Source organism: Lotus japonicus, chromosome 6 (assembly GCF_012489685.1).
Source record: "Lotus japonicus ecotype B-129 chromosome 6, LjGifu_v1.2".
In the NCBI taxonomy this organism is placed as follows: domain Eukaryota; kingdom Viridiplantae; phylum Streptophyta; class Magnoliopsida; order Fabales; family Fabaceae; genus Lotus; species Lotus japonicus.
The window spans coordinates 64,677,345-64,691,036 of NC_080046.1; the positions used below are offsets into that span (position 1 = coordinate 64,677,345).

Below are 13,692 nucleotides of genomic sequence, written 5' to 3' on the forward strand. Positions count from 1 at the left end.
TGAGTGACTTTCAAATTCTTATTTGTTTTATGCCCAACCCTTTTTGCAAAATTAAAGATTAGTGTCCGTCACAAGTCATATATATGTAAAATTAGACCACTAGGAAATGAAAGTTTGGATAGAGATGATGACACTGAACTTTACTTGATGCAAAAAGAAAAGGGATGATGAGCAAACATACATTACTTTCATCACCATCGCTGACCTTGAACTTGTTGATTAGGGTAAGCTTTTCCCTTGGTTACCCGGGGTCTTCATACCATTTGGTACTTTTTCTTCCCCACCACTTTCTCATTAGCTAGACCCTACAAACCCCTATTGTCATAAAGTTTCATATCATCAAAATTCAAAGGCATGTTAAACATTGCTACCTCAGTATGGACCACTCTCACAACTTAGACACCATCATGAACTAACTTGCAACATCGTGTGTAATTAAATCAGTGTTATCATAATCAATTTGAATATATAGAATGATTTTTGGGACTAATTATGGCAAAAATGAGATGAAATTAAAGTAATTGATGTTTGTATATCTTTAAGAAAAAAATATTGTTATAGAATAAAATTGTGAAATTCAGATGTGAATTGATCATATAAATGATTATATCTACAGGAAAAAAACTATCATTCCAAAATTAATTTTGGGTTAAATATGTTTTTACCATATAATATAGAGGTGAGTCTAAGTTGGTGTACATGATCAAATCTGTGACTGTGAGTGATTTTCTTAAAGAAATGCACGTGTAAAGTCTAGGTTGCCTATGAACCTATTTTAAGCGTTTAAGAAGCACTATCTAACTAGTGGTTCTATAATTCATTTGGGGAATGATTATTTTATTAATCGTGGAGGGCCAATTATAAGCCCACCTTTATTCTGCAATGAACAAAAGACTTTGCTATATAAGAAGTGGATTCCTCCCCTGTTGGCTGTTGCCATCTTTCAATATCTTTCCCTTTCTCAATTGCAAGTCAGAGTGGAAGCACTAACAACAAAGAAGAAAGTAAAAAGATATTGACACAGTTTGGACAAGTAAATAGCAAGATAACAAGGTCTTGATTCATAAATTAAGTTCCCTTTTACTCTTCTTTGGATGCAAATCTTACCCCTCTCCAACCCCCAAAGAAAAATTATAGTTGCCCTTCCCTAATGCAAACATTTGTTTCACTTTTTAATATTGTGACTATAATTAACATATTATTTTCTACTAAAGAAATTTAAGGTGTCTGAAACGTTACCAGCTCAATATCTAGTTGAGTCTCAATGAACCTGGTGAAAATTAACCACCAATTGACATGTGTTTAATTGCACTTAAAAACCATAAGGATTTTTTTTAAACTCTAGATTGTAATGTTTAGATACCGGCCGGTACAATCTGCATATCTCCTTATATGTCAAGGGTCGTATGTTGGAGGATCATTATTATTTTTAAATGGAGAATTGTTATTAGATATAAGGAAATTGTAAACATTTAGGCTATGTAACCGCTTAAACGAGGAAAGTAATAGCATGCTCTGAATAATGTTGGATAAACAAATCCAAGCAAAGTAACTTAACTCCATAAGCTACACTTCTCCAGAAAATGAACATAGGGCTTTTAACCACATAACCAAACACATGCTTCAAAGTTTTGGTATTTTCTTGGAGAAAAGGAATACAATTTTGACATGCATGCAAGTTGCAACTTCCTCCTATGAGGAAGTACCAATTGAGATTCTGTTGTCATGATTACCGTGTTGCGTTTGATGCTGATAAGGCTAACATTGTTTATGAAGAGCATCTCTCTCACCCTTTTTGGTTTTTTATCTGTCAAAATTTGGACACCACAACTTGGTATAGCCTTTTCCTGTCTTTGGAATGCCAGCATACACTCTCAATAAAATTTTAATATTGATCTTATTTACTTATTTAGTGCTCAAAGTATCTTTTAAGGAAGAACTTCCCCTTTTAATTATAGACAATAAACTGCCAAGCTTGAGTAATTGATCTTGACAATGTTAGATATTAATTTGTTTTGCTGGCACTAGTGGACCATTTTTTTTGTGTTGGACTAGTTCACAAAATCAAGGAAGTTTGATTTCACTCTAATTGTCATTTGAGCAGCAAGGGAAGATGTTCAAGATTGTTTTCTAAGATGTTTGAAATTTTATTGATTTAATCACAATAAATTTTATTATTAACTTTTCATGCAATGGTTTTATAACCGTCACAAACTGCAGCTAAAATGTATATGTCAAATGAATGAAGACACTAACGTATGTACATAAATTATTTTCCAATAAATTAGTCAAGCCATTTGAGTTTAGTTTATGCCTTAAATTTCTACAGCCGAAAGTTGGCATTAACAGAAAGTCTGCTTTAAGAAAGGTTGGCATCAAAAAGGGATTTACACTGTTTTCTAGTGACTATATGGAGTTTTGGCCATCTTGCTGTTTTAGAACAGAGACTTTCAAAAACACAAGTGGGGGCTGTGGTCCTAAACAGGTTCAGGATGAATATGAATGTTGATTTTGTTAGATTATTATTCCTCCACAAGCATTAATGTCATGATTTCAAAAACTGTATGAAGCACTACTAATGTGAAAAAATCCCATCAGTGATATGCAATTTAGTGGCACAATATTGAAAAGTAGCTACAATAGTTCCACATCCACATTCATCGGTTATTATCTCTCGTTTGCCAAGACAAAACCGCCACGTTAACATCCATTTCAGAAATATTTAATTATAAACTTGTAATTGGTGCACAGGTGACTCAATCCATGCTGTAAAGTCTACCAATGTGGAGCCTTCACCACATTCCTTGAAATTTGGCATCATATTCTACAAACTAGATTGCATGCTGCACTATTGATAATTCACTCCTAATATTATGTGCTATCAACTGTTGAAAATTGGACAAAGTTAATTGTTAAATTCAAGGGGTCTGCTATGCAAATAATATTGAGTTGTAGTGACAGAGTAAATAAATTAAGAATGAAGAGTGGTCATGGGTTATGCTACATCATCTCGTATCACATGCCGTGTGTTTATCTTACACTTCATAAATATTCAACGGGTCTTACCTTAATTAACATATGCAAAAAGAGAGATTGACACAAAATTTTAAAATGATAAATCATGTGTTTTTACATGAGAGAATCCTGATCCGAACGGTAGATACATATATTTTATAAAAAAATTGTGGAGTGTAGATGCAAGTTGTTGTTACTTGCTGCCCAACAAATTGAGAGATCCCAATCATAATAATTACTTGAAGACTGGTGTAATTTGTGAGCTTAATTACCACAAGATTAATTTCTAATAAAAAAAATTCATAAATATCCTGCATCTGCATATACTTAAAACCTTCTTGCAATATATATATGTACTTACCCTCTTGACTTTGAGCCTTTGATACATTGACAATCCTGCCTTCTCCTCAGGAAGATAGCCATGACAAAACAAAAGCTTCCTTTCATGTATTTCTTACTGAAGTTACAGCTTTGGAATGTTGCAGCTTGAACAACAGTATGTGTTAGGATTTGAGCCAGTAAAAGTTGTGTTTAACCAAGTAGGTTACTAGGAACATGAGAAGTCCAATACATTTTCACCACTGGTACTTTTTAAACGTTTGTCTCTTGAAAAGGAACTCTTTATGCCTCCATTTCTGGTCCCAGGCAACCATCAAGGGGTAATTTGAACTTAGAATCAAATCTTGGGTACATGCAAAACAAAGTACAAAAAGATCAGTGTATCTGAAATCCACCCAGCCAAAAGAGAAAAGAAAAGGTTTAAAACTCCAAATGGTCATAGGAAAGTGAGAAAGTTGTTAGGGTTAGGAATTGGTCATTTTCAATTAGTGGTCTGTTTTAATTTAGTGCTGTTCAGGGGCGAATCCAGCTTGTATTGAGCCCTCAAAAAAAAGATTAGCACTTACCCCTATATATTTTTTTACCCCTCTATATATTTCTTTTGAACCCCTGAAAATTTTAAATTATACAAGTAGACTAAGTCTTGCACCTATTTGCACCAAAGACTCACACTCACTTACTCCTCTCACTCTCTCTCACACACACGATTGAGAATGATGTATTCAATAACAATGACTCTGAGCTTATTGTTATGAAATCACGTAGAGAACAACTATGACTTATATAATTTTTTATATATAAACATATTAAAATTGTTTTTAATTATATTTTTACCGATGTGTTCATTTAAAAAATTTAAACCCCTGACCTCGGGTCCAGGATCCGCCACCGATGCTGTTAGGCTTAGTCACATTCTTTCAACATCTGCAGTTAGAAGAGGAAATGCTTCTAATCTTTTGGTTCAGAAAACAAAAGTTCATACATTACATAGTATAGAACCAAAATGATTCGCGCTACCGATCTTCTTTCCATTATCATTATCATATACAAAGAAAAGATATTGTTCCCATACTCTTATAAAAAGAGAGGATTTCAATACATTTTGTTTAAAATATTAGCGTTAGATTGTAAATTACAAAAGTTTATTTCAGAAGATAACACAAAACATTGATTCTTCATTTTAAACGGGTACTAGAAAAATCAGAACATTCCCTCGACATTGTTATGAAAAAGTGGGTTTAATATCTTACAGTTTATACCAACAAGAGCACAAGTTTGAATATAAAAAAAAACATTTATTAGGAGGGACATACAACTATTTTTCGAATAAATTACGATATAAAAAAAATCTTAGTGTCTATTATTTAAACATTAGGAGTAGATTACAAGTATTTAGTGTGAGAAGTCAGGGACAAAATGGTAGAAAGACTTTAGTTTCTACAAACATTCCTTGTCCATTTGTCTTTAGATCAATGGATCATGTTAATGCCACGTATACTTCTATGTAAAACCATCCCACTCAGTTATGAAGCAAGAAGAATATTCTTTGTTTTGGCCATGGAAAAGCAACATATGTCTTCTAGGATATCCAAGAGAATAAACATGAGATAAAGTTGCTTAATGGCTTGATATTTTCAATTAAAGGGATTTAGTGATCATAGATGAAGAGACTAATATCTGAACAAGTTTTACTTTTGAAAAAACATCAAATCTACTTTAATTAGGTAGAATCACTAATAGTACGTGTACCAATTCTAAAACTTATTATGCTTTGTGGCTTTTCCTTAGGGATGATTGTATAACTTCCAAATTAAAACCCAATATAATATTTTTAGTATGATAAATAAATTTATATAAATTAAATATTAAATATTTAAAGTAATAGTTAATTTAAAATTAGTCTTACATATATTTCTAGTCCCTATAATATAAGGGTATTTTATTTTTGGTCGACATTTCCATTTTATTAATTTTGATCCATGTCTTGAAACAAATAGGGGTGAGAGGTGATTGTGGAGGTTTTTGAGTGGCTATGGAGGGTGTGTTGGAAAGACGAAGAGAGGTAAGGGTAAGGAGAGGAGCGTTGCTAGGTGAAAAAAGTTCTAGGGTTTGGTGTGTGTGGTGGGGAATATGGGAATGGGGAAGAAGATGAAGGATGGTGGTCCAGTGGTTCGGGAAGAAGAACAAAAAATAGATAAATGATTTGAAGACATTCGCACAACGCAAACACCTAAGTAAATGAGAAAGAAAAAAAAAAGAGAAACAACTAATGTTGTTCATATAGTGATCCCTAGGAGATCAAACAAGTATAAGAACCTCTTTTTCTTTTCTTTCTTTCTTTGCATTTGTATAAAAACAAACATGTATAAGAACAACATACACTTAGCCTTCGAAATACGAGTGACCATACCCACAACTTGTGACCTTCTACCCTTTATACACCCCATATTAATCTATCGCATTAATGAGGCATTAATCTGCCCCTTCTTCCTCTCCCTTAACCCCGCCCCTAATCCCATGATATATGCGATGATCTTCCTACCATATTTCAGCATATCATTAGATACACATAAAAGACCATTTAAATGAATTACTAACGGTGAGATATTAATCGGTCAAGACAAATTTAAAAAATTCAATCTCTCATAAATGTATGTTTGATTCGGCGTTGCTACAAAGTACAAACGCTAATGTAATTTTACTTGGTCAAGGTATTAATTTGCCACATTGATTGACTCATTGTCTACACTTTCTATAATTGTCCCAATCACAAGGCGAAACAAGTCCAATATCTATTCATGTTCCATTTTATTTCTGATATAGATACGGTCGTATGTCTTCTAGTACCCACCATTAGTATCTATCTGTGTCTGACACTGTTTGCCGTATTCTTTTCCCATTGGTCCAATTTCTACAACAAAAAGGCAACAACCTCAACTAAACTAGTTGTCTTCCCACATTCATTGAAGCCTTAGAATTTCACAGAGAGAGAAAGAAAAAGCTTGTGTTTGTGTCCCTGAAAATGATTCCAAAGTTTAGTGATAGAGGGGATGATGGTGGAACTGGGAGGGGAACTAGGCCTATTTGATTCTGAATAACATTAACACCCCACCTTTTGCAGAACCTTCTTTCAACTTGTTATGCTCATGTTAATGGGTAAAGTTCCTTTCTTTTCTTCAGTCATGGGGTTTCTTCTTCCTGGGTCTATCACTGTTACAAACCTTCTAGATGATGCAAACGGTACACTCCCTTGCTCTGAAAACTTTTAGCTTTTTTCTTTCTACAATTGGGCTTGGATTTACATATTTCTGTTTCTGTGTAAACTCATTCTAATGTTATATTTTTAGTATTTGATTGTGTTAAATTCAATACTGATGAATATTTGATAAGCAGAATTTATAAATTGCTTGGTGATGATGAATATCATTCTTTTCTGTTCATATGTTTGATCCCCTCAATTTCTCTCTGTGTCTCTTCCAAAGGCAAATTAGAAACTTTGGAACTAATTGACTTTTATATTGGGTGCTGAAATCAGCTATATATTAATTTGCAAGGATCTTTACATGTATGGAAGGAATCTTGAGGAAATAGTCAGTTATTATTTTCTTCAAATATTTTTCCAGTTTCATATAATCAAATCAAACAGTGATATTTTAGGTTGTCTCTTTTATGTGCAATTAAGAATATATATCCATTCATGAAAAGCAGTTCATCAATTTAATCAAATTCCCAGTTTTTCACTTGCCTCGTGAGTCAGGGTGCTATATTTGCGGTTGTAGTGGCTTTATTATAATCACTATGTCATTATTTTGTTGTTTTTATTGTCTTTCCATAGTGAAAATGATTAGAGAAAGTATTCACTAGTCTTGTTGTTGCAGGTTCAAAAGAAATGATGTGGTATTAAAAGCCCTTTTGGCAATGGCAATTGTGTTTCAAATTGGACTTGGTTCTGTCAGACAGCTCATCTCATCACTGCCTTCTTCCCGTGAATCAAGGAGCAGAAAGTATATGTTTGATAGGGTGTTTCTGATAAAATCCTTGGTTTCATCTCTGAAAGTTAGTGATTCTGGATATTAACCAATCTCCCTTAGTATTAGATAGATCAGATCTTGTGTTTCGCTTCATCGTGGGGCAAATCTCCTTTGGCAATATATCTTCCGAGTTCCAATCTTGGAAGAGGCAAATTTGTTAACTACCTGGAAATTATTTATGTTTGATAATTCAGCTGTATTGGGTAAATCTCCTTTGGCAAAAATCACTTAATTTTCTTTGACTGGATTCCTGGCAGTTAAGATATATCTGAAAATAGTTTTTGTCTTCATCTGTGAAAATATAAGCTATCCGACTTGGAATTCCGCACTTTCACTAGGGTAAATCTCCTTTGGCATCTTTTGATTATCTTAGTCAGCTTTCTCCAATTTCTCTAGTTTTTTTTTTTCCCAGAAAACCACAAAAACCACCTCATAGTTGTAGCTCCTTCACACTTGTTTGCAAAACTCTCTCCATTTTCTTTCTGTGGAAGTTCCCATCAAGTTGGGCAAATCTCCTTTGGCATTTCTGAGTCCTTAATAGACTCCGGTTATCCTATCTGGCAAATCTCCTTTGGCATCAAATTTCCAGTTTCCTGGATCAAGGTAATCTTTTTAAGAAACTGGCTTACTATCTGTGACAAATATCAGTATCAATCAGACACATTTCGTATTGTACACAAGTATCCTCTGAAGTCAATATCATCGCACCTGTTTGGGAGCGCAACACATACCTATCCTGAAGTTTAATGCTTCTATTTGCTTGAGAAGGTAAGAGTCTTCTTGAATCCTTATTTTTTTTCATGTTCCTTTATAGATATGTTAAGCTATTGTTGTCTAAACTGATCAGTTAGATGCTCTAGGGTTTCTTTTATAGGGAAATGATATTACTAATAATTCTTTCAAGCATAACTCATTCATAGAAAAATAAAATTGAGTTAAAAATTGACATCATAATTACTAGGTTTTGCGCATTCTTCACAAGGTATTGTCGATTTCAGATTCATTCGGATTGCATCTATATTTCAGTCTGTTGAGAACTCCTGTCCAGCAACTAACAACTATGCTCTTTCCTATTACTGTGTTTTGAAGTTATTTTCTTGTTGTTATTGCATTGATGGTACTGGAAAACACATTGCAACAGGCATATAGTTGATGGATGCTCATATTACTGATTCGGACTGGGAGACTTCCAGTGAGAGCAGCAGCAGTGAGGATCAAGAGGATATTGATTTTTTATATAGTGGGCAAGCTCGGAGCATACTATCAAGTTTAGAGGAAAGCATTGGGAGGATTGATGATTTTCTCTCATTTGAGAGGGCATTTTTTCATGGGGATGTGGTCTGCTCCTTGTCAGACCCATCTGGACAGATGGGGAGGGTCATAAGTGTTGATGTGTTAGTTGATTTGGAAAGTATTCAAGGACACATACTAAAGAATGTGAACTCCAAGAAACTTCTGAAGATTCGCTCCATTTCAGAAGGTGATTATGTAATCAAGGGGCCATGGCTTGGTCAGGTTCAAAAGGTGGTGGACAGAGTCTCTGTATTGTTTGATGATGGAACTAAAAGTGAGATCATGACCTTAGAAAAAGATAAGCTTTTACCAGCTACTCATGATTTTCTCGAAGATTTACAGTATCCATACTATCCTGGGCAGAGAGTAAAGGTCAAGTCTTCCACTGCTTCTAATTCATCTAGATGGCTTTGTGGCACTTGGAGAGATAGTCATGATGAAGGAACTGTTTGTGCTGTGGAAGCAGGTCTGGTGTATGTTAATTGGCTTGCCTCTGTTCTTTTGAGCTCCAATTTGAATGTGAGTGCTCCTCCATCCTGGCAAGATTCCAAAAACTTGACCTTGTTGTCATGTTTTTCACATGCAAAGTGGCAGCATGGTGATTGGTGTATTCTCCCAGTTGCAGACCAAAAGGAACACCTGATTCAAGATGCATCTACTTGTGAACTTCTTAATGAGCATAGCATGGCTAGAGGATATAAGAGAAGAAACCTTAACTCTGAAATGGGGGAATTATTTATAATTGGGAAGATAAAGACCAAGGTTGACATTGTTTGGCAGGATGGTGAACATGCTTTGGGGTTAGATCCACAGAGCTTAATCCCAGTGAATGTCATAAACACTCACGAATTTTGGCCTCAGCAGTTTGTGTTGGAAAAAGGTATTTCTGATGATCCTCTTAAGCCTAGCAATCAAAGATGGGGTGTTGTTCTATCTGTGGATGCAAAAGAGCATACTGTAAATGTACAATGGAGAACTGTTCCCATATCTGGACCAGATAATTTGGCTGGAGAAACAGCGGTGGAAACTGTGAGTGCCTACGAACTTGTTGAGCACCCAGATTATTCCTGTTGTTTTGGTGATATTGTATTCAAGGCGGCTCAAAAACAGCTTGGTTACCAAACTGAAGAAGACAATGCAAATTCATTTACTGGCTTGAATGTGGACGCTCCTATGAGAAACCAGGACCAAATCAGTTATCAGAATAAGCCTGAAGATAACTGTTTTCTGTCCTGCATTGGGAATGTTATTGGTTTCAAAGATGGTGATGTGGAGGTGAAATGGGCTACTGGTTCAACAACGAAGGTATGGTTTCAATTTTCTGCGAATATATTGTTGTACCTGATGATGCTACTTGTTATATGTGGTGATGTTAAATGAGAAAAGTTTACACTTCCCATTTGTGCATTATCTAGGTGAACAGTTTAATAGATAATGTTTGATCTTATCAATTTAGTGATCCCCTCCCTCCCCCCTCTTCCTCTCTCCTCCTATCATCTTTGATTCTAGAAGTGTTAAATTTGTGGCTGAGGTATAAGTTGTTTCTAAGCTGAAGCCAGGGTTGAGCCAGGGTTGGGTTTAGAAGCTATGTGGTATTGTCAATTGTGGTGTAGTTAAGATTTGTTTAGTGCGATTCTTTCTCTCTGTTGGCGTATAGTAGAAAATTCTTCCATTCATTGCAATATCTTTGATCTAATAATAATTTGCAAAGAAGCTTACATGTCACAGCAACTGATCTTGGACTACATCAGATTTATTTGATTTATCCTATTAAGCTTAGACTGCACTAGTATTAGTCACATAAGAACAATTCTTTCGTATATTCTATTGTAAACTTTCCTTACTTTACAAAATTGTACCCCTATATCTCCAGGAAGTCGTTATAAATTTATTTGTGCTCCAACAGGTTGCAGCTTACGAAGTTTTTCGGTTTGATAGACATGAAGGTTCAGCTGCAACCCCTGTTTCTTATGAAACGAATCTTGAGGAGTTGACTCAAGAGATGATTGGACATGGAAGTCTTTCTTCTGAACAGATGGGAAAGGTGAGAGAAATAACTTCACTGCAGGTCCTGTACCTTTGTGCATCCATATGTTTATTTATAATGAGTATGTCTCTATAGTGAATAATATTTATGTGAATTATTTAATTGGGATGATGAGGTACAGAGGTCTCATCTTGACATTATAGTGAAGAGTCAGGACTCAGGTAGTTAATACCAAGAGAAAATCAAAACTAATTTCTAAACTCTCAAAAGTATGGATCTATTATCATCCTTAAATAAGTTGAGCTTACCAGAGTGATTGTCTAATCATAAGCTGCATATTACTTTGATGATCAGGACTTGTTAGATTGTGATGGTGGTAAAGATAACTGTGAAAAGAATCCAGGAGAGAGTAGTTCCTTATCCCTTCCTCGAGCTGCCTTTGAACTTTTCTCCAGCATTAAAGCCAGCATAATCCAAACACTTGGTGTAACATCATATTATGAAGCAGTTTCCCCTGTCTCTGCATTTGAAGAGGGAAATGGATCTGATTACCTGGATAAGAAAGATTTGGGCTCTTGTGGCCCTGACACTGAATCACATCCAGTTAGCATATTGCAGTCTACTGAAGATACAGCTCCAAATTTGGAGGTTGTTGGGATTCATGAAAAGAATGATTTTCCAGTGTCTTTAGACAGAAACAACTCAGATAAGTTGATGCAGTTTGATGTAATTGATAACTGCTCAGACCACCACTTTTTTAATGAGGGAAAAGGGTTGTCATTATCTCAGGTTATAAAACTGACACATCATTACTTACGGTGAAATATAATTACATTGAAAGCTTCAGGGATGACTTTTTCCCCTCTCCTTTTGTTCCTTTGTAGGTTAAAAAAGATTGGGTGAAGAAGATACAGCAAGAATGGAGCATCCTAGAGAAAAACCTTCCTGGTGCGCACTTCATGTTATTTATTTTAACGCATGTTTATTTTACATGCTGTACTGCCTAAGCTGTTATACAATGCTTAGATTTCAAAAAAAATATCAGAATTAAGTTGGTGGTACCTGTAAAGACAAACAAAAAATTGCCAGCATTCCATCTTTCAAAAACTGGAATTCATATATTTAATGGAAGTTAGCATGCAACTATGCAAGCTCTATTGGTCATTAGGATTTAATCTGCAAATGACCAGAATATAATTAGCCTGTTGAGTAAACAAATGTATGAGTTGATACTTACCAGAAACAGAAATTTCCGGAAATATGCTATAAACATTCATCATAGTTTCTGCAAATTAATGTACAATCTTTACTTTTACAAGCAGAAACGATTTATGTCCGTGCCTTTGAAGAAAAAATAGATCTTATGCGAGCAGCCATTGTTGGTGCATCTGGGACACCTTATCATGATGGGTTGTTTTTCTTCGATATATGTTTCCCTCCAGAGTATCCCAGGGAACCACCTGTAAGGCCCTTGAATGTAGTTTTTCTGTGCTTTGTAAATACAAATCATTTAATCATGCATGAAACTCCTCCACTATGATTTAGTATCCTCACAAAGAAAAACTGCATATTTGTTTCTAAATAAGCTCTTATCCTAATATCCTGTCATTTGGGCCTTTGAAATCTCATGCAGATGGTGTACTACAATTCTGGTGGGCTGCGATTAAATCCTAATTTGTATGAGTCAGGGAAAGTCTGTTTGAGTCTCCTAAATACTTGGACAGGTACAGCCACTGAAGTGTGGAACCCTGGAGCTTCCACAATTCTTCAAGTCCTTCTCTCTCTGCAGGCCCTTGTCCTTAATGAGAAGCCTTATTTCAATGAGGCAGGGTATGATCAACAAATTGGCAGAGTTGAAGGAGAGAAAAACTCAATGAGTTACAATGAGAATGCTTTCCTTGTCTCCTGCAAATCCATGTTATATCTATTAAGGAGGCCGCCCATGGTAAAATTACTACTTCTATGCTTTTGTTTGCCTCTACTTTTACACTGGACATGTGATTTCCTAGGAATCATAGACAATAACTCTGATTTTCATGTCTTGGGTTGTACATCTTTATTTAATAAAGAGCAATTATTATTGGTTGTTATAAATGATGGAGAGGCTCTTTAAACTAGGAGTAGTAGGGCAACTAGGTTAAGTGATAAATAAGTATGTAGGAAGATTTTAGGGTTGGCAGACTTTGATAGTTGAGGATTGTTGGGAGAGTTAGGGCTCTCAAATATTCTTTCTTTCTCTGAAGGAGAATTTACTCCAAGAGAGTACTAGTGAATAAAATTCATTCTGTTAGTATTTTATTTTTCTACCTATTATTGATATACCATTAACTTACAGTTTATTGACTTGCTTAATCCTTATGTAAAACCTTAATTAATAATTATTTTGAAACCAAGGGAGTATGGATGGAATTGTTACTGACAATGATTCTGATTGCAGCATTTTGAGGCGTTGGTGGAAGAGCATTTTAGACAGCGCTCCAAACAGATACTTCTTGCTTGTGAGGCATATCTTGAAGGAGCTCCTATTGGATATGCTTTTGATGATGATGGAAAAACTGAGCATGGAAACCTGAAGGGAGCTTCCACAGGGTTTAAAATTATGCTTGCTAAGCTCCTCCCCAAGCTGGTAGAGGCATTTTCTGATAAGGGAATTGATTGCCACCAGTTTGCTGAGATGCAAAAGTAACAGCATACCTGGCGAGGATATCCCGACCTATGTGTGATATTTCTTTGTTTTCCAGCATCTGTATAATATGCATGTTTAATTAAACCCCATTGTGACCCCTCCACCCCTTCCCAGAATAAAAAAAATGTCAGAAGATGTACTGATAAATATAGACCTTATGGTATGTGTATGTATCATCACAGAAAATGGTTTGTGCAGGTGTGAGATCATGTAATAAGAAACAAAATTATTGGAGTGATTTGCTTTATACGTGCCTTCATCCGTTTGATAATTATTTATAGATGTATCATGGCATGCTAAAGATGATGGGGTTGGTACTAGGTAGGTCAAGTGATTTGTAT

General features: G+C 35.2%; 1 protein-coding gene across 1 annotated transcript; it reads left to right on the forward strand.

Annotated features, from left to right (window-relative positions):
* Positions 1–6,242: 6,242 nt before the first annotated feature.
* LOC130724377 (probable ubiquitin-conjugating enzyme E2 24) lies at positions 6,243–13,598 on the forward strand. The gene is made up of 9 exons (XM_057575585.1): positions 6,243–6,594; positions 7,233–8,153; positions 8,527–9,983; positions 10,585–10,722; positions 11,020–11,454; positions 11,550–11,613; positions 11,988–12,127; positions 12,299–12,610; positions 13,103–13,598. The coding sequence occupies exons 3-9, from the start codon at positions 8,538–8,540 to the stop codon at positions 13,349–13,351; spliced, it is 2,784 nt and encodes a 927-aa protein (XP_057431568.1). The 5' UTR covers positions 6,243–6,594; positions 7,233–8,153; positions 8,527–8,537; the 3' UTR covers positions 13,352–13,598.
* The last annotated feature ends 94 nt before the right edge of the window (positions 13,599–13,692 follow it).

Coding starts and splice junctions, on each gene's coding strand:
- LOC130724377 (XM_057575585.1), top strand. CDS start 8,538: ATGGATGCTCATATTACTGATTCGGACTGGGAGACTTCCAGTGAGAGC. Junction 10,723..11,019: donor CTTCTGAACAGATGGGAAAG/GTGAGAGAAATA, acceptor TTTGATGATCAG/GACTTGTTAGATTGTGATGG. Junction 11,614..11,987: donor CCTAGAGAAAAACCTTCCTG/GTGCGCACTTCA, acceptor TTTTACAAGCAG/AAACGATTTATGTCCGTGCC.